The 26,606-nt window shown below is 29.2% G+C and overlaps 1 protein-coding gene across 6 annotated transcripts in view; it reads left to right on the top strand.

The window, feature by feature from the left end:
* Positions 1-26,606, top strand: part of LOC111625428 (titin-like) — a 100,256-nt gene that overhangs the window by 10,130 nt on the left and 63,520 nt on the right. Inside the window, exons 1-4 of one of the 6 annotated variants that reach the window (XM_023368570.1) lie at positions 4,658-4,831; positions 7,426-7,680; positions 10,042-12,369; positions 21,108-23,194. In XM_023368570.1, coding sequence (XP_023224338.1) covers positions 4,795-4,831; positions 7,426-7,680; positions 10,042-12,369; positions 21,108-23,194 — 4,707 coding nt within the window. In that variant the 5' untranslated portion in view covers positions 4,658-4,794. Of the gene's footprint in view, positions 1-4,657; positions 4,832-7,425; positions 8,547-8,599; positions 8,700-9,961; positions 12,424-21,107; positions 23,195-26,606 lie in introns of those variants that run through there. The other 5 variants (XM_023368569.1, XM_023368572.1, XM_023368575.1 and 2 more) reach the window with 5 other exon arrangements.

Below are 26,606 nucleotides of genomic sequence, written 5' to 3'. Positions count from 1 at the left end.
CCTCCTTTTTTTAAATTTGTAAATTTTATAAAAAAACAATAACAAAGATAATTTTATTTATGTTTTTCTTTGATAATGATAGCAGTTTCTACTATCTTAATTTTAAAAGAAATGAAATATAAAATTTCAATTTTCTTTAAAACTTATCATGTTAATTTAAAGATATCAAGCAAATGCTCATTTAAGTTATGTACTATGCTAAAATTAATTGTTTAGATTAAATGATAATATGTATTATGTACTTAGTTGTTAATGCAATATTACTTTGTTTATTGTTTAAAAGAAAAAATTCTACATTTACATCTTTTATATTTTTCAAATTTTTATTATATATGTTACAGTCAAAACCCGTTTTTAGTTAGAACGCGTTTTAACTAGTTGAAACTAGTTTATACTGAATGTCTTTGTTATAACCCGTTTTGTCTAGTTGAAACTAGTTTATACTGGATGTATTTGTTAAAACCCGTTTTAACTCAATGAATTTCAGTCAAAACTAGTTTTAACTCAAATTCATTTTTGACTACAGTAAATTTTAGTTTTAACTAGACAAAACGAGTTTTGTCTAGTTAATTTGCTGCTGTACATGTTTTGATTTTAGATAAAACTAGTTTTAACTTTTAACATTAGTTAAAACTAATTTTAGCTACNGCACCTGTGCACCCACTAAATCTGTTTCAGTATAAATGATTATACTTGTTTCTGAAGGATGATTGAATTAGAGTTATATAAAATATATAAACTGTCAACTTTCCAGTAAACTTGTTAAAATCATGAAAGGAATTCTAGAAGTAACTCTGTTAAGTTTTATTCTGTTTTGAAGTAGTTTTTAAAGTTACTGAAAAGATATTTATTAGAAAAACTCTTGATTTTACAAAGAATAAATTATAAGTGAGTTGTTACTTATCTAGTTCTTGAACTACCTTAGTTATTTCAGTTTAATGTTAATAAGAAGAGTAAAATATCAATTAAGCTTATGTTTAAAGAAACTAATCATTTTATCAGAAAACCAAAATCAGATAAGATTTTGGTTTTCTTAACAAAGGCAAGTAATCTTTGAAAAGAAAACTAGATCATAAAATTAACAACAGAATAATTCATAGTAAATACTCTGGCTTTTATTCCAACTTGTTTTGGCACTAAATTGTAAATATTTACATGATAGTTTTTATGTTGGAAAGCAAGTACTGTATATTAAAAGCAACTTAAATAATGTTTAAACTATGAATGATTTTTAAAGTCATAAGAAATTATTTTTATTTAAAATATCTATGCGTATTATTTGGCTGTAAATTATGCTAAGCTATAAACTGAAGTAAATGAATATAATTTATTTTTTTTAATTTAATGTCCCTAAATAATGTTATCACTTAAGTAGTTACTTAATTTCTTAGATGTAATTTTTCAAAATGTAAACTTTGATTGGTCTACAATTTTAAAAATTGTAGACTTATAAGTTGTTCATCTATCCATCTGTCTTTCTTTAATCTCGAAAACAAAGTTAGATAGGTGAAAGACGAGACCAGATATGGAAACCTTAGGGGTAGGAGGCCCCGATTAACTATATATGAACTTCCAATGCAAACTAGAAGTCATGTTATTTCAATTCAAAAACTTTTTCCTGAAAGGTGTTAGATAGATGACCAGCATGACTATTGTTAAAGGAAAAGTATGATGTACAGGAGCAAGCCACTGTTAATTTGAGGCAGAGAGCATATATTTAAATTAAAAAAAAATCAAAACTTGCAACTTGGCATTGTGATGATGTCACAATAAATAATTGCTTGTTAATTCTGGTTTATTTTGTTTAATTATCAAAGATGGAAAAAGGCAATTATCATATGAAGTTTCAAACCATCAGCTGTACATAACGAGTTGATTCTTTGGATCTATGTAGAACTGTTTTTGTTCTTGGAAATAATTTTAATTATATTTTATATTTGACTTTAGGAAGTACTTTAGGAAGTCTTTAGGAAGTAGGCTTTTCTTAAACTTTTTTCTAAATTTAAAATCTAATTTGTGGTTGGAAAATAAATCTAGTTTATAGCAGAATAATAACTTTTTTATGATCAATTTATTGAAGTAAACAAGAAACAATAGTAATTGATGTCTTATTTGAAATCTGTTATGGATAAGTTCATTTTACAGTTAACAAGTTAGTTTACTGGAAGGTTATAAATTTATCTGCAAACAGATGGTAGCTGATAGTAATTTAGATAATTTTTATTAACAGAATTATGTGATGCATTCCTCAAAACTATTAGGTGTAATAATTCAGAAATAGAAATATTAATTGAGTATTGTAATTTTAAAAAAATTTGAAGTTTATTTGTTTTAATTCATTACATCTGATAATTTTGAGGAGAAATGTATTATATGATTCTGTTGTAAATTATCTAAATTAGTTACCATCAGTCATATAAATTGTTTGATTGTGAATTGCTATTTATAGAAAAAAAATTATTTATGAGAAAATCCAATTATCTAATCTAAACTACCATTTGCCCTCTTTTCTCTCTTTCCCACTGATATCACACTACATGCTTTTACATCATGTCACTGTATGATCAGCAATGTCTATTTGGTTTGACAGATCCAAATGATCAGTAGGATGCTACTCTCACATTGATGAATAAATAAATACTCTACAGTATATATACAATACTGTGCTATTACCCTATAATTTCATTCTTTATATGTTAATCCACTTATCTGAGTTTTTAATTATCCAAATCACTTGCAGAATGAATAAATTCAGATAATCAGAGTTCTATTGTATATATTTTATTAACTTTTAGACTTGCTTTACAATTTCTCTCATTTTACGGTCCCCTCTTATGACAATGACCATCCAATAAATGATTAAGGTATAAATTTTCTATTAAGACTTATAGCAAACATGTGATGCACCCAGAGGGGGGACCAAGAGGCCCTGGCACCCTCCAAAGAAAAAGGAAAGAAACACTAAAAAATTTAATTTGTAAACTGTTTAATAAAATTATTAAAATGGAATGGATATAACTATGAGTAAAGGTTTCTTCTTTCAATAGAGATTAGTGATCTTTATCATGTCTTTCTTATTAATTATCACAATAAATAGAGACCAAGATTAAAACATTTCACTTTATTTGCCTATTTAACAATGCATTTCAGATTGATAATTAATTAAGAAAGACATGATAAAGATCACTAATCTCATTATTGGAAGAAGAAATCTTTACTAAAAAGTTTTCCAAAAAAATTTTTTTACTAATTAATATTTCCTGTTTTTATTTACATTGTGTTGTACAGTACATTATGTTTATATACTGCTAATGAATTAGCAGTCACATAAGATGGGAATTTTATTGAATTCCCATTAAAAAGTTTTTATTTGTCTAATTTGGCTCACTAAGGTGAAATCCTAAGTGCACCAAATAATATTTTAAGTACCATTTTTTTTGTCATAACCGCCATATAATTCAGATTGCTTTTCAAAGAACATAATTATCTTAAGTTTATTGTCATAAATTGAGATTGTTTTTTTCTTCATAAGTTTTCCTGGAATCATTTAAGTCATAACAGTGGGAGTCTACTACATATATGTGTAAATAAAATTGGTTTCTGTTACTAAACATAATATATCCCATTAATATATAGCCAAATGATCCCCTTAAATACTTGGGCTATAAATCTACTAATCTTGGCTATGTATCTATTTATATATATATACAGTGGGTTAACGAACATAACCCATTCCAAGACTTTGTTTGCTATCTGAATTGTTCGTTAATCGATTATTGATTTACCATAGGTTTCTATGGGAATTTGATTAATTCGTTCTGGAGACCCCAAAAATAAAAAAGTATTAATATATACTTTCTTACTACGTTTATTCATATGTAATAATAAAAATACATATATACACGGTCTTTCATTTTTATTAGTCATGTTTTTTCTGTTTGTGGGGGTTAAAGAATCTGTCCAATGTTGATTGCTTTTCTGTCTTCTTCGTGATTTTTCAGAAGTAATTAGTAGCATTGTAATTGTAGAGATCCCTAGGCCTATTAACTTCAACTTGGTTTGGATGCCATTTTAAGACCGTTGTTCTGACATCCTCCTACTTCTTCAAAAGATCTTTAATAGCAGATATCGGCATAAATCCGCATTTTCAGAAGAAAACGTAAAAGAATTGTTTCTGACAGAAATACAAAAGGCTGGAATTACAAGGGAGAGTTTCAAAGTTCGGGGGACACTATCCGATTAGTATATACTGGGTAGAACGTCGATGTCGATGTCTCCTGTGCTCCGAAAAGTTTTGAATTGTTGCCTGAAGACAAAGGAAGACCAATCGGTATTCGTTATTTTACGTCGCTTCTTGTGTTTGTTCAGTGAAGTGTTCATTGTCCAATCATAAAAATCTTTTGCAAAAGTGTTTGTTATCCGATTTGTTCGTTAACTGATCACCCACTGTATATGTATATATATATATAGGGCTTTGGGTTGTTTAATATACTTACATCCCATTATTGATTGTTGTGCATGTATTTGTTTAAACATGAAATATAATACTTTTTAAGTATTAAATAATAATCTTTTTTAACAAAAATTTTATAATGTAATAATCTATAATACTTTAGAATGACAGAATAGTCAATAGTTTAACAAATGATTTTATTAATTAATAATGTTTCCTTTATTTAGTGTTTGATATCCCACATGCTTGTAACTAAGATTTTACAGCAGTTTGTAGAGTTTTATATCTAACTGATATTTATTACGAAGAAACAATTGAGAAATAATACTCCATGAAGTATTATGGGTGGCACAGAAACAGCCAATTCTGGCCTAACAGGTAAATTAATGTATATTTTTAAATAGTTTTATTGCATATATTAACAATTTTTACTATTAGATAAGAAACAAATAAGCTTTTGAAAAAGTTAAATATTATTCCTTATTAAGTTAATCAGATCTTTCAGACAACAGTCAGCTGAAGTAAAATTGAAAATGATTATTCCACTATGATGTTTACAGTTGTGAGATTTCGATATCTTTTGTGAATTGTAAAATTACAAATATAACATTTTTCTGTTGGTCTAAATTTCTTACCCCTCAGTTAAAGAATGAAAGGTGATCTTTTGTCCCTTTTCCCTTTCCCACGGTCTTGCACCACCTATTCATTTCCACTTTCATTCTGATTTGCGATAAACTAAGTTTAATTAATGAAATAACATAATTTTGTTACTAGACAGAGGGTAATGAGAATGTCACCAAGAAAAGGGGGAGACCAGTCGATATACCCATACACATCCTATTTCTTGTGATTTCTTAACAAATAAAAACCAAACACATATCCCTTCGATTTAACAATTATTACTAAGGTTGTAATCTAAACCCTAACCTTAGTCACAACTGACAATTAATTGTGATAACAGCTGTCAAACAAATGGAATTATGAGGTAAGATGAGTAACAATACTGGATAGAAAGTGTCAATAATTCATCGAAACACCTGATTTCTGACAGCCCGTATCAACAACACCCGGACCCAGTTCGAACTTAGAACACATTTAATCAGAACTCCCCCGACCTTTCTCACACAGGACACATATAAAAAGACAATCGGGGCAATCATCTAAAGGAAATCTCCCACCCGCAAGCTATACTTCGGACCTCTCCTCCACTCCATCACCTAGGATCTATTCCAAACTTGGACACTGTAGCAGTGTAACATAGAGGTACTTGCTTTAAAGTTGATGTAAAATATCTCTTGTGGTTAAGGCTAGTTTGTAATTTAGTTTAGTATTAAGTATAGTGTGATCGATTTTGAGCCACTTGCTTCACTTTTGTTAACCGCAGACAGATTGATGTTGGATACCAAACCAAATAGTATTGTAGGTGTCTGTCACATGTCTTGTTGAATCCTTTTCCGTTTTGTATACAGTAGAGTGTTGTTTATCTGAAAGCCGGTTATCTGAAATGTCAGTTAACTGAAAGCATTCCAGTCGGCAAATTTAAATTTTTGCTAGTGCTGTAGCACTGCAATCTTTGGCTATATCTTGGGCTACTCCAATATTTTTTATTGTTGTTGGTGGTGTGTGTTTTAGCTGGCAGCACTGGCACTTTTGTGTNTGAGCTGAAGCAAAACACACCAGTCACAATGCAAGGTCCTAGAATATAGCACACGATGGGGGAAAAAAAGCCTCGTTCAAATACTGGCGCGTCCTTAAGTACCCTCTCAATGTGTATAAATCAGAACGTTTTTGATACTAGATTAACTTCCGAAATAAAATTGTTTTTGTTTTTATACTTTTCAATATGTTTATTTTGTTTGTGCAGAATAAAAAGAATTTTTAATGATACAATAGCCACGATTATTATTTTAAAAAGTTTACGTTAGGCTTAACATTGACGAAAATTCAACGTGAAGCGACATGCAACATGGAGAAAAATTTCAACATGGGATAGGTTAATATATTTTTTCGCACATAATCGGTTATCTGAAAAATAAGTTATCCAAACAACCCCAGTCCCCAATTGATTTGGATAAATGACGCTCTACTGTACTTTTAATATATTAAATATGTTATGCTTGTGTTAACTGAGTGTCTTCCTTTGTGTATTGCTGACACCTTATCAACGACCTCGCTAGCCCTCCCACTCACCCAAGTTCACACCATCCATTGACCACAGTGAACAGGACTCTCTCTCGTTTCTCATAAGTAGGGTTTGGGCTCATCCTCTCGGTTCTCACACAGTGAAATAAATTCATTCATTAAAAAAAAGAAACATGTAAATCACAAAATAGTTCTAAGACAACACACAAATTTTTCAAACATTTAGGAATGAGATGTAAATTAAAGAATGTCAGAAAAATGTTTGAACAGATTTAACAATTTGTTGTACAGTAATAGTTTGTGAACACTTTTTCAATAATCTGATACAAAATCATGTGGGAGTATTGAAAAAGTGTTTGTGCCTTGTTTAACCTGTATGAAAGAAACCCACTGAGGAGGGAAGTATTGTAATTTCCGAAATGCATCTGGGTAAAATAAAATTGGTTTATATTTTTGGAGTCTGTGGATATGATAATTCCTAGAAAATAACAGTGTTTGAACCAGTTACACATTGAAATTTAATAAAACAGAATAGAAGCAGAAGGATAAATAAGATTTTGTTGTTGGCTGCATTATCATAGCTTATATTTTTATTTTGAAGGCATTCTATATGCTTATACATATGTACTTTATTGTAATAATTATGTAGAAAAATATATCTGTGACTATTCACGATATAAATATAGATACATTTCCAACCCTTGTCAAAACAAGACCTTTTATTCTAACCTACTAACTGTAAAAAGCAAAGATGGAATTTTATATTATTTATTTTTTGAGTTTTTATGAATGCTTGTATGTTTATAACTTAATTTTATTTTATTTCTTAGGCAAATCAAAACCACCCCTACCTCCCAAACCAATAATTGTTCCACATCATGGTGTCCACCGGGCAGGTACACGCAATATTATAGAACATTTACCAAAAACATTAAATGACAAAATGCCAGTTGAGAAATCTGAAGATATAAAAACAAAAGAAACAAATGAAAGCATTATTACTAAATCTAGACTGATGAAAGACAGTACATTTGAAGATAAAAACGCAGAGAGTTCTCTCTCATCTCAAACTAAAGATAAAAGTGGTCAAACTGTAACAAGTGGAACATCAGTTATGTCTTCATCAGTTCTTTCAGAAAGGAGTAATATTAAAAAACCTGCTACAAGAGGCAGATTAAGAAGATCTTCTAGGCAGAGTATAGAAAATGGAGAATCAGGTGATGAAGCTTGCTGCATGAGAATTGGTGGGATGATCCGTAATAAAGCTTTTGATTTGGTGCCACAGACTAAATTACTTTCTTCAGCTAAACCAAAACTAGAAACCAAATCAAAAGTCAGACGGCATAGAGGAAGTCAAGAATTTCAGAAGAGTGGTAGTGTTGGTGATGATCTTTCAATTGATGGTAGTCATGGAGTAAGATTTGTAGATGATGATGAAACTGAATCATCTACTGATTACAGAGACATTGATGAAAACAGTGTATTTTTACTTGAATTTGCATGTCATTCTGATGCACAAACAATATCAAGAGGTGAAAGCTGTATGGACTATTCTGAAAGTGGTTATTATACATCAGATGTAACAACAAAAGATGATGATAACATTCCTGAAGAAGTAATATCCGATAAAGAAAAATTTAAAGAATCTCAAATTGTTGAGACATCTGAAACTAAAAATGTAGATACTTGTTTGACAAAAAATGAAAAAGATGTATTTGATTTTCAAAAAACAAGTGAAAATTCAGAATCTGATGCTTTAAAAATAGTATCCAAAGAAAATGGGACAGATGTGGAAGTTGAAAGTCAAAAAACTGATGTCAGTTTGGATGAAACATCCAAAGAAATGTCTCACTCTGATGCTACAGAAGATGCTATACTTATTGAAGATAAGAAAAAAATTAAAAAAGTGCCTAATCAAATTAAAAAGAGAATAAAATCACCACCACGGCCCCCACCTCATTAATTATTTATATACAGAATTATTATAAAATGCAGCATGGAAGAGAACATCATAAATACTGAGGCTAGACCTCTGAAGATTACACTGAGCCTCTAGTATAATGTCTGTCTGAAAATTTATTTACATGAGTAAAATGAAGATAGAGTAAGTACACAATACTTGAAAACAAGGACCTGTTCACAGCATTCACACGAGAAAATAATATGCAAAAATAACCTGTCTCAAATGTATTTGAACATTTACATTTTTTAAGTTTTATTGCTTCAAACTTCCATAAATTTTGTATCAACTGAATAGATAGATTTAAATTTTGGTGATTAAAGGTTGAGGGAGTGGAGGGATTATGGTGTAATGTGTATCTCCAGTAGGGTTGGACTTCATGATGATTTTATTCCTTATTAGCATTTACAATTTTTTATAAAACTCATCTCTACTCTCATAACTGAGTTTTTTGCCATTTTATAATAGTTAAAAGTATAAAAACTTTTTTAATAATATATGATAACAGACAGCACTACCAAAATTTCAAATGTTGCTGGGGAAAGTTGAGCAACTCATTGCTGGTTTATTTTTTATTGAAGTGCAGCAATTGAAGTGAGCAAGCTTCCTTGATAGCAAGTCAAATTGATAAATTGCTGAAATTGATCAAGTCATTACATTTTGCAAAGTAATGACTTGATCAATTTGAGAGAAATTTTATATTTTAATAGAAGTAATAAAATGGTGTGACATGATAGAAGCTGAATTTTAAAATTCAGTCTAGAGCAGGAGAAATTGGAGGTCAAAGGTCATTCCTATGTTAATTTAATTTGAAAATTTTGCATTGTAAAAATATGAACAAATGACACATGCTACTCAACATTTGAAATAGGGTTTCTCTTGCCAATTTTTTTTTTTGAATGCCAATCTTTTTTCCTATTTTTCTCAAAAAATAACTATATATACTTTAACCTACTTACATTAATGTATTATATTTAGAACAACATTTATTATGTAATTTAAGGAAGTTTTAGAACAAAGGTAAGAATCCACTGATTATGTAGATTGACAGGTCGCATTAATTTAATGCCCCTAAATAATCTAATGTGAGTTTGCAAGTTGTTGTTACACTTCAATCAGGGATGAAGTTTTCCTAGTTTTATTAAATACATAAAGGAACAAGATATTACTTTCCTCTGTGCTAACTCATTTTAAATAATGTTTAATATATTGTTTAAATTTACTGAGCAATATAAGTTAAATATCTTCATATAATAAATTTATCAGCTGATATTCTAATTTTCATAATATTTGAAGTATGGTACATATATCTTTCTAAATATAGAATTAGAATTTCTTTTCGAAAATACAAATATATACATATATAACTAATTTTGTGTACTTACTTGTGATTTTTTATTTTTTAGATCTAGACTGATGAAAGACAGTACATTTGAAGATAAAAACGCAGAGAGTTCTCTCTCATCTCAAACTAAAGATAAAAGTGGTCAAACTGTAACAAGTGGAACATCAGTTATGTCTTCATCAGTTCTTTCAGAAAGGAGTAATATTAAAAAACCTGCTACAAGAGGCAGATTAAGAAGATCTTCTAGGCAGAGTATAGAAAATGGAGAATCAGGTGATGAAGCTTGCTGCATGAGAATTGGTGGGATGATCCGTAATAAAGCTTTTGATTTGGTGCCACAGACTAAATTACTTTCTTCAGCTAAACCAAAACTAGAAACCAAATCAAAAGTCAGACGGCATAGAGGAAGTCAAGAATTTCAGAAGAGTGGTAGTGTTGGTGATGATCTTTCAATTGATGGTAGTCATGGAGTAAGATTTGTAGATGATGATGAAACTGAATCATCTACTGATTACAGAGACATTGATGAAAACAGTGTATTTTTACTTGAATTTGCATGTCATTCTGATGCACAAACAATATCAAGAGGTGAAAGCTGTATGGACTATTCTGAAAGTGGTTATTATACATCAGATGTAACAACAAAAGATGATGATAACATTCCTGAAGAAGTAATATCCGATAAAGAAAAATTTAAAGAATCTCAAATTGTTGAGACATCTGAAACTAAAAATGTAGATACTTGTTTGACAAAAAATGAAAAAGATGTATTTGATTTTCAAAAAACAAGTGAAAATTCAGAATCTGATGCTTTAAAAATAGTATCCAAAGAAAATGGGACAGATGTGGAAGTTGAAAGTCAAAAAACTGATGTCAGTTTGGATGAAACATCCAAAGAAATGTCTCACTCTGATGCTACAGAAGATGCTATACTTATTGAAGATAAGAAAAAAATTAAAAAAGTGCCTAATCAAATTAAAAAGAGAATAAAATCACCACCACGGCCCCCACCACCACCACCACCACCACCACCACCACCACAAAAGTGTGAAGATATATCACAGCAGGTAATTTTAGATCATGAATCAGTTTGTAAAAATGAAATTAAATCTGTTGAAGATGAACAAACTGTTAATTTGAAAGAGAAAGTAAGTGATTCAATACAAAATGAAGATATTGTACTTCCAAAAGAAGTAGAAAGTAAACCTAAAAAAAGAGTTGTTTCTCCTCCCAGACCACCTCCTCCAAAGTTGACTGAAGTAGAAAAACTGGAAGAAGTAACCAAAACTGAAACTAAATCAGAGTATATTAATCCATTTGAAGAAGAAACTAAAACTGAAGATGTAGCTAAACTAGAACTCGATATTATTGAAAATGAGGCTAAACCAGAACTTAATATTATTGAAAATGAAACTAAATTAGAACAAGTAAATATAAAAGAAATTGAATTGAAGTCAGAAACTGTTAATGAAGACAAAAATATAACAGATGCATGTAAGTTAAAACAGCAATCATTTCCAACTAAAAAAATATATACATTTCCAAGAAAATATCCACCTCCAATTCCAGTTAAACCATTTGCTAAAAAAGAACAAAAAGAAAATGATGTAGAGTATGATAAAGAAAACATTGAAAAGTCAGATACTTCTAATAAAGAAAAAGAAGTTTCAAAATTGTCTTCTGTATCACCAAAAACATTTCCCAGAAGTGGAAAACGTAGTCCAATGCGAATCACTCCATTGAAAAAAATAGAATCTGAATCGGCAATGAAGTCTCCTGAAAAATCAATTCTTACTACTGTTGTTAAAAATTCTTATCTTGAAGGACTTCAATCTCTTCCTTCTCAGAAATCTCCAAAATTAAAACGAAATATACCATCTCGGCCACCACCACCATTGCCTCGTATTCAACATGGTGATGCTACAAATTCTCTTGGAGATTCTGAAGAAAATAAAATTATAACTGAAGATAAACAAGAGTTTCCTATTGAAGATGAAATTGTTAGTAGTGCTTTGAAATGCAATACAAATAATGTAAATCTTGATGAATCATTACCAGTTGAACAAGATTTGTCAGAAACCATTGAGAAAACTACAGCTCCTTTAGATAGTGTTGAAAATGATGATGATAAAAAGGTAGCATTAAATTCTGAATGTATTGATCATCAATTAGACGACACACACTGTTTTACTTGGCCAGTTGCAGCAGAAAGAAAAAAGAAAAAATTAAAATCTCCACCAAGGCCTCCGCCTCCATCAGAACTTCATAAAACACCAATTGTTACATCAGAAACAAAGATTAATGAAAAGGTAACTGAAATCTCAACTTTAGATTCACGAGGGAGAAAACGTGTAAAATCTCCACCTAGACCTCCTCTTCCATGTACTCGATTACCTAAAGATGATAAAATTAATGGAATGAAAAATAAAGATCAAACCACAAAATCTCCTCCAAGACCACCATTACCAGATCAAAAAACTTTAAAGAAAACAGATGATTATAGCTCTAAAGAGAGAGTCTCTGGTGAAGAAACTGGTGGAAAACGAGTAGTTTCTCCACCAAGACCACCCCCACCAATATATGAAAAACTCCCTAAACAGAAAACAAAATCAGATGTAATTTCTGATGATGCACAAGAGAAACCTTCAGTTGAAAGTAGAAAATCTGTAGCATCACCTCAAAGACCACCACCACCAATTTATGAAAAGATCATTACAAAGATAGAGGATAAAGATTTATCTGAAAAAATTATATGTGAGCCTCTTGATAAAGTAACAGAAGAAGAAGGAAAAATAGAGAAATTGTCTAGTTTACCTGAAACATCTGTCTCGGAAAATTCAACAACAACAAAAAAACGAGTGACATCACCTCCAAGACCACCACCTCCAATATATGAAAAATTGCATCCCAAAAAAGATGAAGCATTAACACATATTTCTGAAAAAGTATTAGAACAAAAACTAGAGCAGTCTCTAGAATCATCAGTTCCTGTATCACCTACCTCATCTATTGCAATGCATGAATATGAGGAAATAAAATCTCCTCCAATTTTTGATGAACAGCCATCTAAAAATTTGTCTACACTACCACCAAAAGCACCACCCAGAGTTAAAAGAAATAGATCTAGAACAGTAGAGATAGTTAGTTTAACAGAGAAACCACAAAGAAGGAAACGGAGAAGTCATTCTCTCTCTGATTCTGATGTTTCTAAAAAACTAGAAGACAGAGACTTATTAAGTGTATCACCACCCCTCAAGGACATAAAAACTCTGTATACTACTGTTCAGAAGGAACGTGGAAAGATGACATTTCAAGAACCAGATGTTAGTGAAGAAGGAAGAGCATCCCCAAGTTACGACAAAATGAAATTTAGACCATTGCCGCCGCCACCACCACCACCTCGATCTAGGTCGAGATTAAGTACTTCTCATTCTCCAGCAAGTTTAAGGAGAAGTTCTATAACAGATGATACAAAACCAGAAGTTAAGCAACAAGATATTGATTCTGAAATTAGAAAAGAAACAGCTGGAGAAGATACAGAAGATAAATTGGTTAATTGTGATGAGATTGCAAATATTTCAACTTCTTCATATTATACTGTAACAGAACAAGAATCTGATAAAAATGAAGATGTTGACATTTTAGAGAATATTAATACTGTTGAAGGAAGCGGAGAATCAAAATGTGCATTTTTTATAGAAAAATCAAAACCTAAAACTGAAAGAAGAAAATCTCAGAGTCCAATAAGATCTAAATCTTCTAGTCCAACAAAACAAAAATCAGGTACCTCCAGTTGGTATGATGAAAGTGATGTTTCTGGTGATCTTGGAGATGTTGATACATCTGTGAGCTCTCAGAAAGAATCTATGGAAGGAATCAACAACTGTGAAGAAACTAAAGACTCCAGTAATTCTCCCACTAATAAACAAAAACAAGGAAAAACAAAAGCAGAGACTTCAAAAAAGAATAGTAGAAGTTCAAAATTTTATTGTGATATTAATGTAACTACAGCAGGAGAACCACAAGATGAGAAGGAAGTAACAGAAAGTGAGCGTCCAGTTTCTTCAGCTAGTTTTGTTGAAAAATCAATACAGACATCACCAGAAAGAGAACTAAGTTCAGTTAAAGATGAGCATTCAGATGACACAGATGATTTATTAGATCGTGCTCGAACAGTACAAATGGAATTATGTTTAATGTTAGAAAGACGTAAAAGAAGAAAAGCTCAATCAACAGATGACACAAAGAGTTCATGTTCTTATTCTCCTTCACCAAAAGCTCTTCCTAGACATAAAATAAAACCTTTGGTTGATGTATCATCTGATCATTCTCCTCAGCCACAATCTACAGAATTCAGACTTCCTATATCGAGTGCACGATCATCTAATTCTGAATTAAGTTGGCAAGGATCATCATCTGAAGAAAGTGAAGATGAGAAAGCAGACCATTTACCTAGTTTTCTTCAAACAAAGAAACAAAAGAAGGCATTTTTTATTGCAAGAGAAATTATGACATCTGAAGAAGTTTTTCTTAGTTGTTTAAAGTTATTGAATGAAGTAAGTTTCAAAATTTTGAATTGTTTAATAATAGTTAAAAGTAGTAACAATAATGCATTGTAATCAAAACTCAATATTACATTAACAAGATGATTATATTATGTTTTCTTCTCAGTCAGTCATACTATTTATACAATTTTATTTAATGATAAGCAATTACTCTTTTCCAATAACAACTTTATAAAACTAATAAACATATTTACATAAAAAAAAGAAAATTTCTAAATTTGGATATCTTATGTTCAACATCTCTAAAATAACAAACACACTAACCTTATGTTTCTCCCAGCAGGATGGAGATAAAATTAATACAAAACAAATGCTTTTGGTCTGCTTTAGGTTGATGAAATTGCTTTGATATTTGAAGATGGAATGCACTGAAGAAAATATATGTATAAATTTAAATTCAAATTTTAACCAATGGGGTGTTGATGTACTAAGTCTTCTATAACAAACAATGTGTCTTATAAGTCTTATATGCCATATATGGGAAATTTGTTTTTCTTCTTTAAAGTTGATACATCTTTCCTGCTTTTCTGCTTTAAAGATTTCTAGCACTTCCAAAATCTTGAATTCTGTTTTGTTTGTTTTTATAATTGAAATTCTACTGCCATGAAACTTACTCAGAATTTCATCAATGCGNTTATCTTAATCTTCACTATCGTTACTTTTTGCCCACAAATAAAAACCCAGCGAAGCGGGTCCTTGCAGCTAGATTCTAGATTACTTAGAAAAACAGTCTTTTATATATAAAAAAACAAAAACTATATTACGTACAAATGTACGAACAAATAAAAACTCAGCGAAGCGGGTCCTTGCGGCTAGTAGTGTAATAAAACTATTGCATATGTATAATATTAAATTTAACAACAAAGTATTAAAATATTTTGTTAAATTGCATGATCCACCAAGTGGGTTGTCTCCCACGATGACTTTCTAGGGGAAGAGGTCCTATTTAGATGTTAAACATGTGAAGAAAATTCAAAAAACTTCACATAGCCAGTTTGTTGGTGAGGTACAAATCCACATTCAACTACCAGTTCAGAGATACTCACTCTATTATTAAATTGTTTTTGTTCAGTATCAATAGTTAATGATCACTTCCCAGGCATTGTTGTTGTAACAGAATTAATATTTAACTTAAAAATATTTACAAATTTTTGATGTTTGGTTTAAAAAGAAATTAAGTGCTTTTACATTGAAGAACATTTATGAACTTCTGAAATGAACCATTTAATTGAAAATTATGTTGAGAACTTCATGAATTTTTTAAATTTTACATGTTAAATGTATATTTCTTAGGGTTATAAATTATTTAATTAATAAAAAAGCACCCCTACTGACATTAATAGTAAATTTTAAAGTTCATAAGCACACATTATAGTGAAAGGACACTATAGGAGTAATTGACATGGCAGTATTGCTTCTAGCAGAAAGCAAGAGAAGTAAATGTTATTGTTTTTGTAAAAAAATATTTTTGAGGGCATATTAGTAAAAAGATATGGTTATGGCAGAATCCTAAATCTTATGCTTTGTAAAAATGTACCAGTATAAATTGTAAAGATCTGTACAGTACTATAGTTTTTTAGATCCAAGGAGTGTTTACTGTGTATATATACTTTATATATACAATTATATATTTATTGAAAGGATTTGATGATAAACTAATAAAAGTTGAACATCTATTACTTTATCTAATTTATTTTGATTTTCTTTACATCATATTTTAACAAATTTCATTTATGTAAGGGTATAATTGGGTTAAATTTATTTTTTAAAAATGAATGTTTCTTATGTAATAATATGAAAATTTTTAACACTTATGTGAATAACAAAACATAATTATTCATTTTCAATTTTCTCCTATCTAAATTGAAAATGAAATTATTATTATTAAAATGTTCTTGTTTATTCTACCTAGTAATTAAAATTATAGATGATATTGAATATGTTTCAAAACTTAAAAAATTATTTAATTTTTTTATAATTACATGCATCAATTTTTTATATTTATATAATTCTTACAAAATCAATAGAGAATGAATATAACTTTTAATACATTAATCTGTAATTTAAGGACTTATATTGTTCAGCTGCTTATTATTTGTACTATCTTAATCTTTGATAACAGTTTTTAAATTTATTTACTGATAATTCAATTAACATAAATCATATGAAGAGAGATCAAAGTCTTAAATACACTCTTTTAATCAGAGTATTGCACATTAGATTACAAATTTGAACTTAAATTATTAAACTAAGGCAATATTTTGATAAAATTTCTTATATTATTCTTTCAATTAAGAATATATTTTTATTTATGATGATATGAAATTATAATTTTTAAAGCAGATATGATTTTATATACTGAATGTTGTTAAATCAAAGATTTGTTAAGGTTAATATAAAAGTGAGATTATTCTAATAAAAATTTAAAAAATTATTATTTGTTATAATAGTTATAACAAATAAATAATCCAGATGATTTTAATTTAAAAGGAAATAGAGAAATTTTAGAAATAAACAATGATGATGATTTTACAAGTTGTTTTTTGAAAAACAGTAAATATTATTTATTTATAAACATAGTTACATAGAAACATAACCAAACAATTGCCTTAAATAATTTGGTTATAACTCCACTAATTTAATGATTAATACTAAGTAATAGTATTATTCATTAACCTCTAGTAGCAAATTATTTAGTATTAATCATTAAACTAGTGGAGTTATAGCTCAATTATTTAAGACAATTGTTTGGTTATGTTTCTATATACATATTGGCTTTGTGATGTTTGATAAACATAGTTAATTTGATAAATATGTACAGTACTTCAGTTCTGTACAAGTTTTATCTTGCTTTTATATTATTGAAATCAAAACCGAAATTTCTTTAGCTTCTGTTTAAGTTTGATAAGAACAAAACAGTAATATGATGCTTGGTTGTTTCATTCTCTTATCAATAATGCCATCAAATGATTACTTTTCAAATGTAATTGTTAGAAAACTCAACAAAATTACTTCAATGACTAATAATTTATTACAGGTTAAATTTATAAACATCTTTCATCTTTACTTATTTTACATATACAAGTAGATAAATAAAATTGACTAATGTCAGCAAATGGAGTAGTATAATTAGTAATCTGGCTGAAGGGAAACATAATATTATTTCTTTTAAATTACTAAATATTATTCTTAATATTTATAAATTATAACTAAAAATTTAAAAGTATTTAATTAAATATAATTCAAATATTGTTAATTAGAAGTTTTTATTCAACTTTTACCTTTGCTAAATTAATTAATAAAATATACAAGTTAGATAATTGGAATGCTATGTTTTATTATTAGTAATTCTGTAAACTTTCAGGGAAACATTATTTTAAAGTAATAATAATAATAAAAAATTTTGTGTAAAGTGTGAGAAATATTCTAAAAGAATATTGGATATTTGCCAGTGTGATCCAAACATGGTATATAGTATTTAGTTATATTTAGATCAGGTTGCTTGCACTGTTTGAATAGTGATTGTAAGTTCATAGGTCTGTATAACTATTTAAATCCTCCTTTTTTTAAATTTGTAAATTTTATAAAAAAACAATAACAAAGATAATTTTATTTATGTTTTTCTTTGATAATGATAGCAGTTTCTACTATCTATTTTTTAAATTTTACATGTTAAATGTATATTTCTTAGGGTTATAAATTATTTAATTAATAAAAAAGCACCCCTACTGACATTAATAGTAAATTTTAAAGTTCATAAGCACACATTATAGTGAAAGGACACTATAGGAGTAATTGACATGGCAGTATTGCTTCTAGCAGAAAGCAAGAGAAGTAAATGTTATTGTTTTTGTAAAAAAATATTTTTGAGGGCATATTAGTAAAAAGATATGGTTATGGCAGAATCCTAAATCTTATGCTTTGTAAAAATGTACCAGTATAAATTGTAAAGATCTGTACAGTACTATAGTTTTTTAGATCCAAGGAGTGTTTACTGTGTATATATACTTTATATATACAATTATATATTTATTGAAAGGATTTGATGATAAACTAATAAAAGTTGAACATCTATTACTTTATCTAATTTATTTTGATTTTCTTTACATCATATTTTAACAAATTTCATTTATGTAAGGGTATAATTGGGTTAAATTTATTTTTTAAAAATGAATGTTTCTTATGTAATAATATGAAAATTTTTAACACTTATGTGAATAACAAAACATAATTATTCATTTTCAATTTTCTCCTATCTAAATTGAAAATGAAATTATTATTATTAAAATGTTCTTGTTTATTCTACCTAGTAATTAAAATTATAGATGATATTGAATATGTTTCAAAACTTAAAAAATTATTTAATTTTTTTATAATTACATGCATCAATTTTTTATATTTATATAATTCTTACAAAATCAATAGAGAATGAATATAACTTTTAATACATTAATCTGTAATTTAAGGACTTATATTGTTCAGCTGCTTATTATTTGTACTATCTTAATCTTTGATAACAGTTTTTAAATTTATTTACTGATAATTCAATTAACATAAATCATATGAAGAGAGATCAAAGTCTTAAATACACTCTTTTAATCAGAGTATTGCACATTAGATTACAAATTTGAACTTAAATTATTAAACTAAGGCAATATTTTGATAAAATTTCTTATATTATTCTTTCAATTAAGAATATATTTTTATTTATGATGATATGAAATTATAATTTTTAAAGCAGATATGATTTTATATACTGAATGTTGTTAAATCAAAGATTTGTTAAGGTTAATATAAAAGTGAGATTATTCTAATAAAAATTTAAAAAATTATTATTTGTTATAATAGTTATAACAAATAAATAATCCAGATGATTTTAATTTAAAAGGAAATAGAGAAATTTTAGAAATAAACAATGATGATGATTTTACAAGTTGTTTTTTGAAAAACAGTAAATATTATTTATTTATAAACATAGTTACATAGAAACATAACCAAACAATTGCCTTAAATAATTTGGTTATAACTCCACTAATTTAATGATTAATACTAAGTAATAGTATTATTCATTAACCTCTAGTAGCAAATTATTTAGTATTAATCATTAAACTAGTGGAGTTATAGCTCAATTATTTAAGACAATTGTTTGGTTATGTTTCTATATACATATTGGCTTTGTGATGTTTGATAAACATAGTTAATTTGATAAATATGTACAGTACTTCAGTTCTGTACAAGTTTTATCTTGCTTTTATATTATTGAAATCAAAACCGAAATTTCTTTAGCTTCTGTTTAAGTTTGATAAGAACAAAACAGTAATATGATGCTTGGTTGTTTCATTCTCTTATCAATAATGCCATCAAATGATTACTTTTCAAATGTAATTGTTAGAAAACTCAACAAAATTACTTCAATGACTAATAATTTATTACAGGTTAAATTTATAAACATCTTTCATCTTTACTTATTTTACATATACAAGTAGATAAATAAAATTGACTAATGTCAGCAAATGGAGTAGTATAATTAGTAATCTGGCTGAAGGGAAACATAATATTATTTCTTTTAAATTACTAAATATTATTCTTAATATTTATAAATTATAACTAAAAATTTAAAAGTATTTAATTAAATATAATTCAAATATTGTTAATTAGAAGTTTTTATTCAACTTTTACCTTTGCTAAATTAATTAATAAAATATACAAGTTAGATAATTGGAATGCTATGTTTTATTATTAGTAATTCTGTAAACTTTCAGGGAAACATTATTTTAAAGTAATAATAATAATAAAAAATTTTGTGTAAAGTGTGAGAAATATTCTAAAAGAATATTGGATATTTGCCAGTGTGATCCAAACATGGTATATAGTATTTAGTTATATTTAGATCAGGTTGCTTGCACTGTTTGAATAGTGATTGTAAGTTCATAGGTCTGTATAACTATTTAAATCCTCCTTTTTTTAAATTTGTAAATTTTATAAAAAAACAATAACAAAGATAATTTTATTTATGTTTTTCTTTGATAATGATAGCAGTTTCTACTATCTTAATTTTAAAAGAAATGAAATATAAAATTTCAATTTTCTTTAAAACTTATCATGTTAATTTAAAGATATCAAGCAAATGCTCATTTAAGTTATGTACTATGCTAAAATTAATTGTTTAGATTAAATGATAATATGTATTATGTACTTAGTTGTTAATGCAATATTACTTTGTTTATTGTTTAAAAGAAAAAATTCTACATTTACATCTTTTATATTTTTCAAATTTTTATTATATATGTTACAGTCAAAACCCGTTTTTAGTTAGAACGCGTTTTAACTAGTTGAAACTAGTTTATACTGAATGTCTTTGTTATAACCCGTTTTGTCTAGTTGAAACTAGTTTATACTGGATGTATTTGTTAAAACCCGTTTTAACTCAATGAATTTCAGTCAAAACTAGTTTTAACTCAAATTCATTTTTGACTACAGTAAATTTTAGTTTTAACTAGACAAAACGAGTTTTGTCTAGTTAATTTGCTGCTGTACATGTTTTGATTTTAGATAAAACTAGTTTTAACTTTTAACATTAGTTAAAACTAATTTTAGCTACATAAATATGTTTGGGNTCTCCTCCAAGACCACCATTACCAGATCAAAAAACTTTAAAGAAAACAGATGATTATAGCTCTAAAGAGAGAGTCTCTGGTGAAGAAACTGGTGGAAAACGAGTAGTTTCTCCACCAAGACCACCCCCACCAATATATGAAAAACTCCCTAAACAGAAAACAAAATCAGATGTAATTTCTGATGATGCACAAGAGAAACCTTCAGTTGAAAGTAGAAAATCTGTAGCATCACCTCAAAGACCACCACCACCAATTTATGAAAAGATCATTACAAAGATAGAGGATAAAGATTCATCTGATAAAAATATACCTGAGCCTCTTGATAAAGTAACAGAAGAAGAAGGAAAAATAGAGAAATTGTCTAGTTTACCTGAAACATCTGTCTCGGAAAATTCAACAACAACAAAAAAACGAGTGACATCACCTCCAAGACCACCACCTCCAATATATGAAAAATTGCATCCCAAAAAAGATGAAGCATTAACACACATTTCTGAAAAAGTATTAGAACAAAAACTAGAGCAGTCTCTAGAATCATCAGTTCCTGTATCACCTACCTCATCTATTGCAATGCATGAATATGAGGAAATAAAATCTCCTCCAATTTTTGATGAACAGCCATCTAAAAATTTGTCTACACTACCGCCAAAAGCACCACCCAGAGTTAAAAGAAATAGATCTAGAACAGTAGAGATAGTTAGTTTAACAGAGAAACCACAAAGAAGGAAACGGAGAAGTCATTCTCTCTCTGATTCTGATGTTTCTAAAAAACTAGAAGACAGAGACTTATTAAGTGTATCACCACCCCTCAAGGACATAAAAACTCTGTATACTACTGTTCAGAAGGAACGTGGAAAGATGACATTTCAAGAACCAGATGTTAGTGAAGAAGGAAGAGCATCCCCAAGTTACGACAAAATGAAATTTAGACCATTGCCGCCACCACCACCACCACCTCGATCTAGGTCGAGATTAAGTACTTCTCATTCTCCAGCAAGTTTAAGGAGAAGTTCTATAACAGATGATACAAAACCAGAAGTTAAGCAACAAGATATTGATTCTGAAATTAGAAAAGAAACAGCTGGAGAAGATACAGAAGATAAATTGGTTAATTGTGATGAGATTGCAAATATTTCAACTTCTTCATATTATACTGTAACAGAACAAGAATCTGATAAAAATGAAGATGTTGACATTTTAGAGAATATTAATACTGTTGAAGGAAGCGGAGAATCAAAATGTGCATTTTTTATAGAAAAATCAAAACCTAAAACTGAAAGAAGAAAATCTCAGAGTCCAATAAGATCTAAATCTTCTAGTCCAACAAAACAAAAATCAGGTACCTCCAGTTGGTATGATGAAAGTGATGTTTCTGGTGATCTTGGAGATGTTGATACATCTGTGAGCTCTCAGAAAGAATCTATGGAAGGAATCAACAACTGTGAAGAAACTAAAGACTCCAGTAATTCTCCCACTAATAAACAAAAACAAGGAAAAACAAAAGCAGAGACTTCAAAAAAGAATAGTAGAAGTTCAAAATTTTATTGTGATATTAATGTAACTACAGCAGGAGAACCACAAGATGAGAAGGAAGTAACAGAAAGTGAGCGTCCAGTTTCTTCAGCTAGTTTTGTTGAAAAATCAATACAGACATCACCAGAAAGAGAACTAAGTTCAGTTAAAGATGAGCATTCAGATGACACAGATGATTTATTAGATCGTGCTCGAACAGTACAAATGGAATTATGTTTAATGTTAGAAAGACGTAAAAGAAGAAAAGCTCAATCAACAGATGACACAAAGAGTTCATGTTCTTATTCTCCTTCACCAAAAGCTCTTCCTAGACATAAAATAAAACCTTTAGTTGATGCATCATCTGATCATTCTCCTCAGCCACAATCTACAGAATTCAGACTTCCTATATCGAGTGCACGATCATCTAATTCTGAATTAAGTTGGCAAGGATCATCATCTGAAGAAAGTGAAGATGAGAAAGCAGACCATTTACCTAGTTTTCTTCAAACAAAGAAACAAAAGAAGGCATTTTTTATTGCAAGAGAAATTATGACATCTGAAGAAGTTTTTCTTAGTTGTTTAAAGTTATTGAATGAAGTAAGTTTCAAAATTTTGAATTGTTTAATAATAGTTAAAAGTAGTAACAATAATGCATTGTAATCAAAACTCAATATTACATTAACAAGATGATTATATTATGTTTTCTTCTCAGTCAGTCATACTATTTATACAATTTTATTTAATGATAAGCAATTACTCTTTTCCAATAACAACTTTATAAAACTAATAAACATATTTACATAAAAAAAAGAAAATTTCTAAATTTGGACATCTTATGTTCAACATCTCTAAAATAACAAACACACTAACCTTATGTTTCTCCCAGCAGGATGGAGATAAAATTAATACAAAACAAATGCTTTTGGTCTGCTTTAGGTTGATGAAATTGCTTTGATATTTGAAGATGGAATGCACTGAAGAAAATATATGTATAAATTTAAATTCAAATTTTAACCAATGGGGTGTTGATGTACTAAGTCTTCTATAACAAACAATGTGTCTTATAAGTCTTATATGCCATATATGGGAAATTTGTTTTTCTTCTTTAAAGTTGATACATCTTTCCTGCTTTTCTGCTTTAAAGATTTCTAGCACTTCCAAAATCTTGAATTCTGTTTTGTTTGTTTTTATAATTGAAATTCTACTGCCATGAAACTTACTCAGAATTTCATCAACGCGGGCTAGAGGGAAATTATCAAGTCCTTGGATCTCAACAGGGACATTAGCGAGACAATTAATGGGTAAGACTTGATTCCTACCTGGGTTGTGCAGTTTAATATTCATCGATTTCCTCAGACCGTCCACTATTTCAGGGATGCTATTAATAACACCCATCCCCAAGATATCCTCATACTCAACATGATCAGGGAAGGACATACATGCAATGCTAGTGGTATGTGCGTGATTGCAATAAATTATCGTAACTTGCAGAATTTGTTCACATTCAGTTACTATTCCATTAATTCCCCGGATGCCCATTTTATCCTCTTCTACGATGGCTTTTCGGACATAGGCACTTGGTATCCGTCTTAAAGTTAGTGAATTTAATAGAGACTTTTCTGCCACAGTATCTGTGAGGAATGTCATATCTAGATTGTTTATTGTACTCTTAATGAGGGTAAGACCCTTATTTGATTGGAAGACTTGCATGGCCAGCTTTATCTTAACACTAGGCGTGAAATACTGGCTATTATTATGTTCCTTTACAAGTTTAAATTAGACTTGCCTCGTTTTGGGCAACCACGAGCAAAATGACCACTATTACCGCATATAAAGCATTTCTTGTTTGTGATTCTATTTTCCCTATCCTGATTATCTATGAGTTTACCAACTGCCTCCATAAGGGCTTCGATCTCTCTCTCCAATCTCTCAATCTTGTCCCTGCAGTCAACCCTGGGGACTGGAGTGTTATTGTGCTCACTATCAAATGGTCTAAGATTCTCTTTTATTGCTATATTAATTTTTCTTTGCTTGTTTTGGCCACTACACTCTATCTCAATACTTTCCTCAATTTCTTCAAGCTCAAATGCTTCCTCCAGAGATTTTGGAGATCACCTCAATATGTTATTTTTTATCTTTCCACTTAATCCTTTTATAAAGCTTTCCAATATTATATCATCATGCAAGGCTTCGATTTTACTATGATCTTTTACTGCTCTGGATAATAGAATTCTAGTACGTATCATGAAATCCGTCATGGATTCATTGACCCCTTGCCTTAAATTTAGAAGTTGATAGATAATATTCTTGTCCTTGGCTCTTCTCTTATGGAAACATTTAACCAACTCCTGCTTTATATCCTAATAAGATGATGGGTACTGTTCTAAAAGACAAAAAAAAAAAAGTAGCCAAAGGTTCCCTTTTTAACCTGGTTTGGAAGACCACTATTTTTACCACATTATTCCAGCCTGCTAGATTGGAAATGTTCTCCACAGTTTGAAAAAACTGTCTCATGTTAACAGAGTCACCCTGTGAATAAGAAAACATGGGGATCATTCCCAGAAATCCCATTACTACAAAGGTAGGGTTACTATTGGCCCCGTCATTATGTATGGTACTTTTGACTTGACTATTTGTCGCCATACCAAATTTTTTTTTTTTTGATTAAACTTAAGAATCAAAACAAAACTGTAATGATGCACAAAAAAAAAAGAGGATTCTGCCGATACAGGACCAATGAGGAGCTGTTATAGTCGGAATCCTGTTGCGGATGCCAAATGTAAGATATGCACGTGGTGAATGTAATCCAACTAGAGGATAAGCATATAACACACATATATGTTCTTCCTTCACCCGTGTTTATTTACAGGATTCTTTTATACATTCTAACACTCCTCGTTTTTGTTCTTTTACATACAATTTGGCAGATACTCGGACAGAATCGTTAAGTATAATCTCACAACAAAATTATTCACCGCGGTACAAAAAAGGAACTATAACTAAATACTTAAAACTACTTATACAAAAAAAAAGGAGGAAGAAAAGATAGACAATAGAATAGCTGGATATATGATGATAGAATGGATACCCAAAGTGTTGACAATCTTGAAGTGATGATGGTGATTGCTGAATTATTAAATCTCACAGAAATTGTTGATTGTAGAACTATCAGGTTCTCTCAATAAGCTTCCGAAGATCCTTATATCAAGATATATTTCGGGCTCCTCTCGAAAGCTAGCTTAGGCTTATCGTCTCCTTTGTTCTCCAGTTGATGCCAGAACAACCTGGAGGTCCTCACAACACGTCCTATCTCTCCAACGTCTAAGCCAAAAAGTAAAAGCCTTATTCTACTCTTAGTCCTCAGGCTACCCCTTTTCCTTTGTCTTGAAATTAGGTCACCACCACCTGAACAGGGAAGGGTTAGGAAAGAAGTTTCTAGAAGGTGATAGATAAAAGAACTAACAAAGAGGATGAAAACAAAATAAATACAGTACTAAGAATAATATATACAATATACAAAATAAGGCATATGACCACAATACATTTTTTAAAGTTATCTTTTGGTTGAACCTATGTATATTAGGTCCTTTTGGAATCTTTTGTCTCTAATTGGTATTTTATAAATCCCAGAGGCTCTTTGGTAGTTAACACATTTTGGTCTGATCTTTTTGCCACACTTCTGTGTGCTGACTTTTTACCATATTTATACAATTGTGCTGTTTGAAAATGAGTAACTTCATGGTTTTCATTATTAAAGTGTGTTAAAGATTGTTCTTTTCTGTTTAATCTTATATATATTATGTAAGGATCCATTGATATAGTTTTGATTTTAGATGGTATGCCTCTGATTGCATAATATAAAATTCAAAATTTTAATGAAATGCCTAAAGTAACAGTTTTATCCTTAAATGTAAATTGACCTATCAAATCTTGGCACTTTAAAGTTGTTACAGTAGAGCGTTGATTATCCGAATCAATTGGGGACAGATTGTTCGGATAACCGATTATG

Source organism: Centruroides sculpturatus, unplaced genomic scaffold (genome assembly GCF_000671375.1).
Source record: "Centruroides sculpturatus isolate CEXI.00-Female unplaced genomic scaffold, Cexi_2.0 scaffold431, whole genome shotgun sequence".
NCBI lineage: Eukaryota > Metazoa > Arthropoda > Arachnida > Scorpiones > Buthidae > Centruroides > Centruroides sculpturatus.
This window is presented reverse-complemented; position numbering and strand designations above follow the sequence as displayed.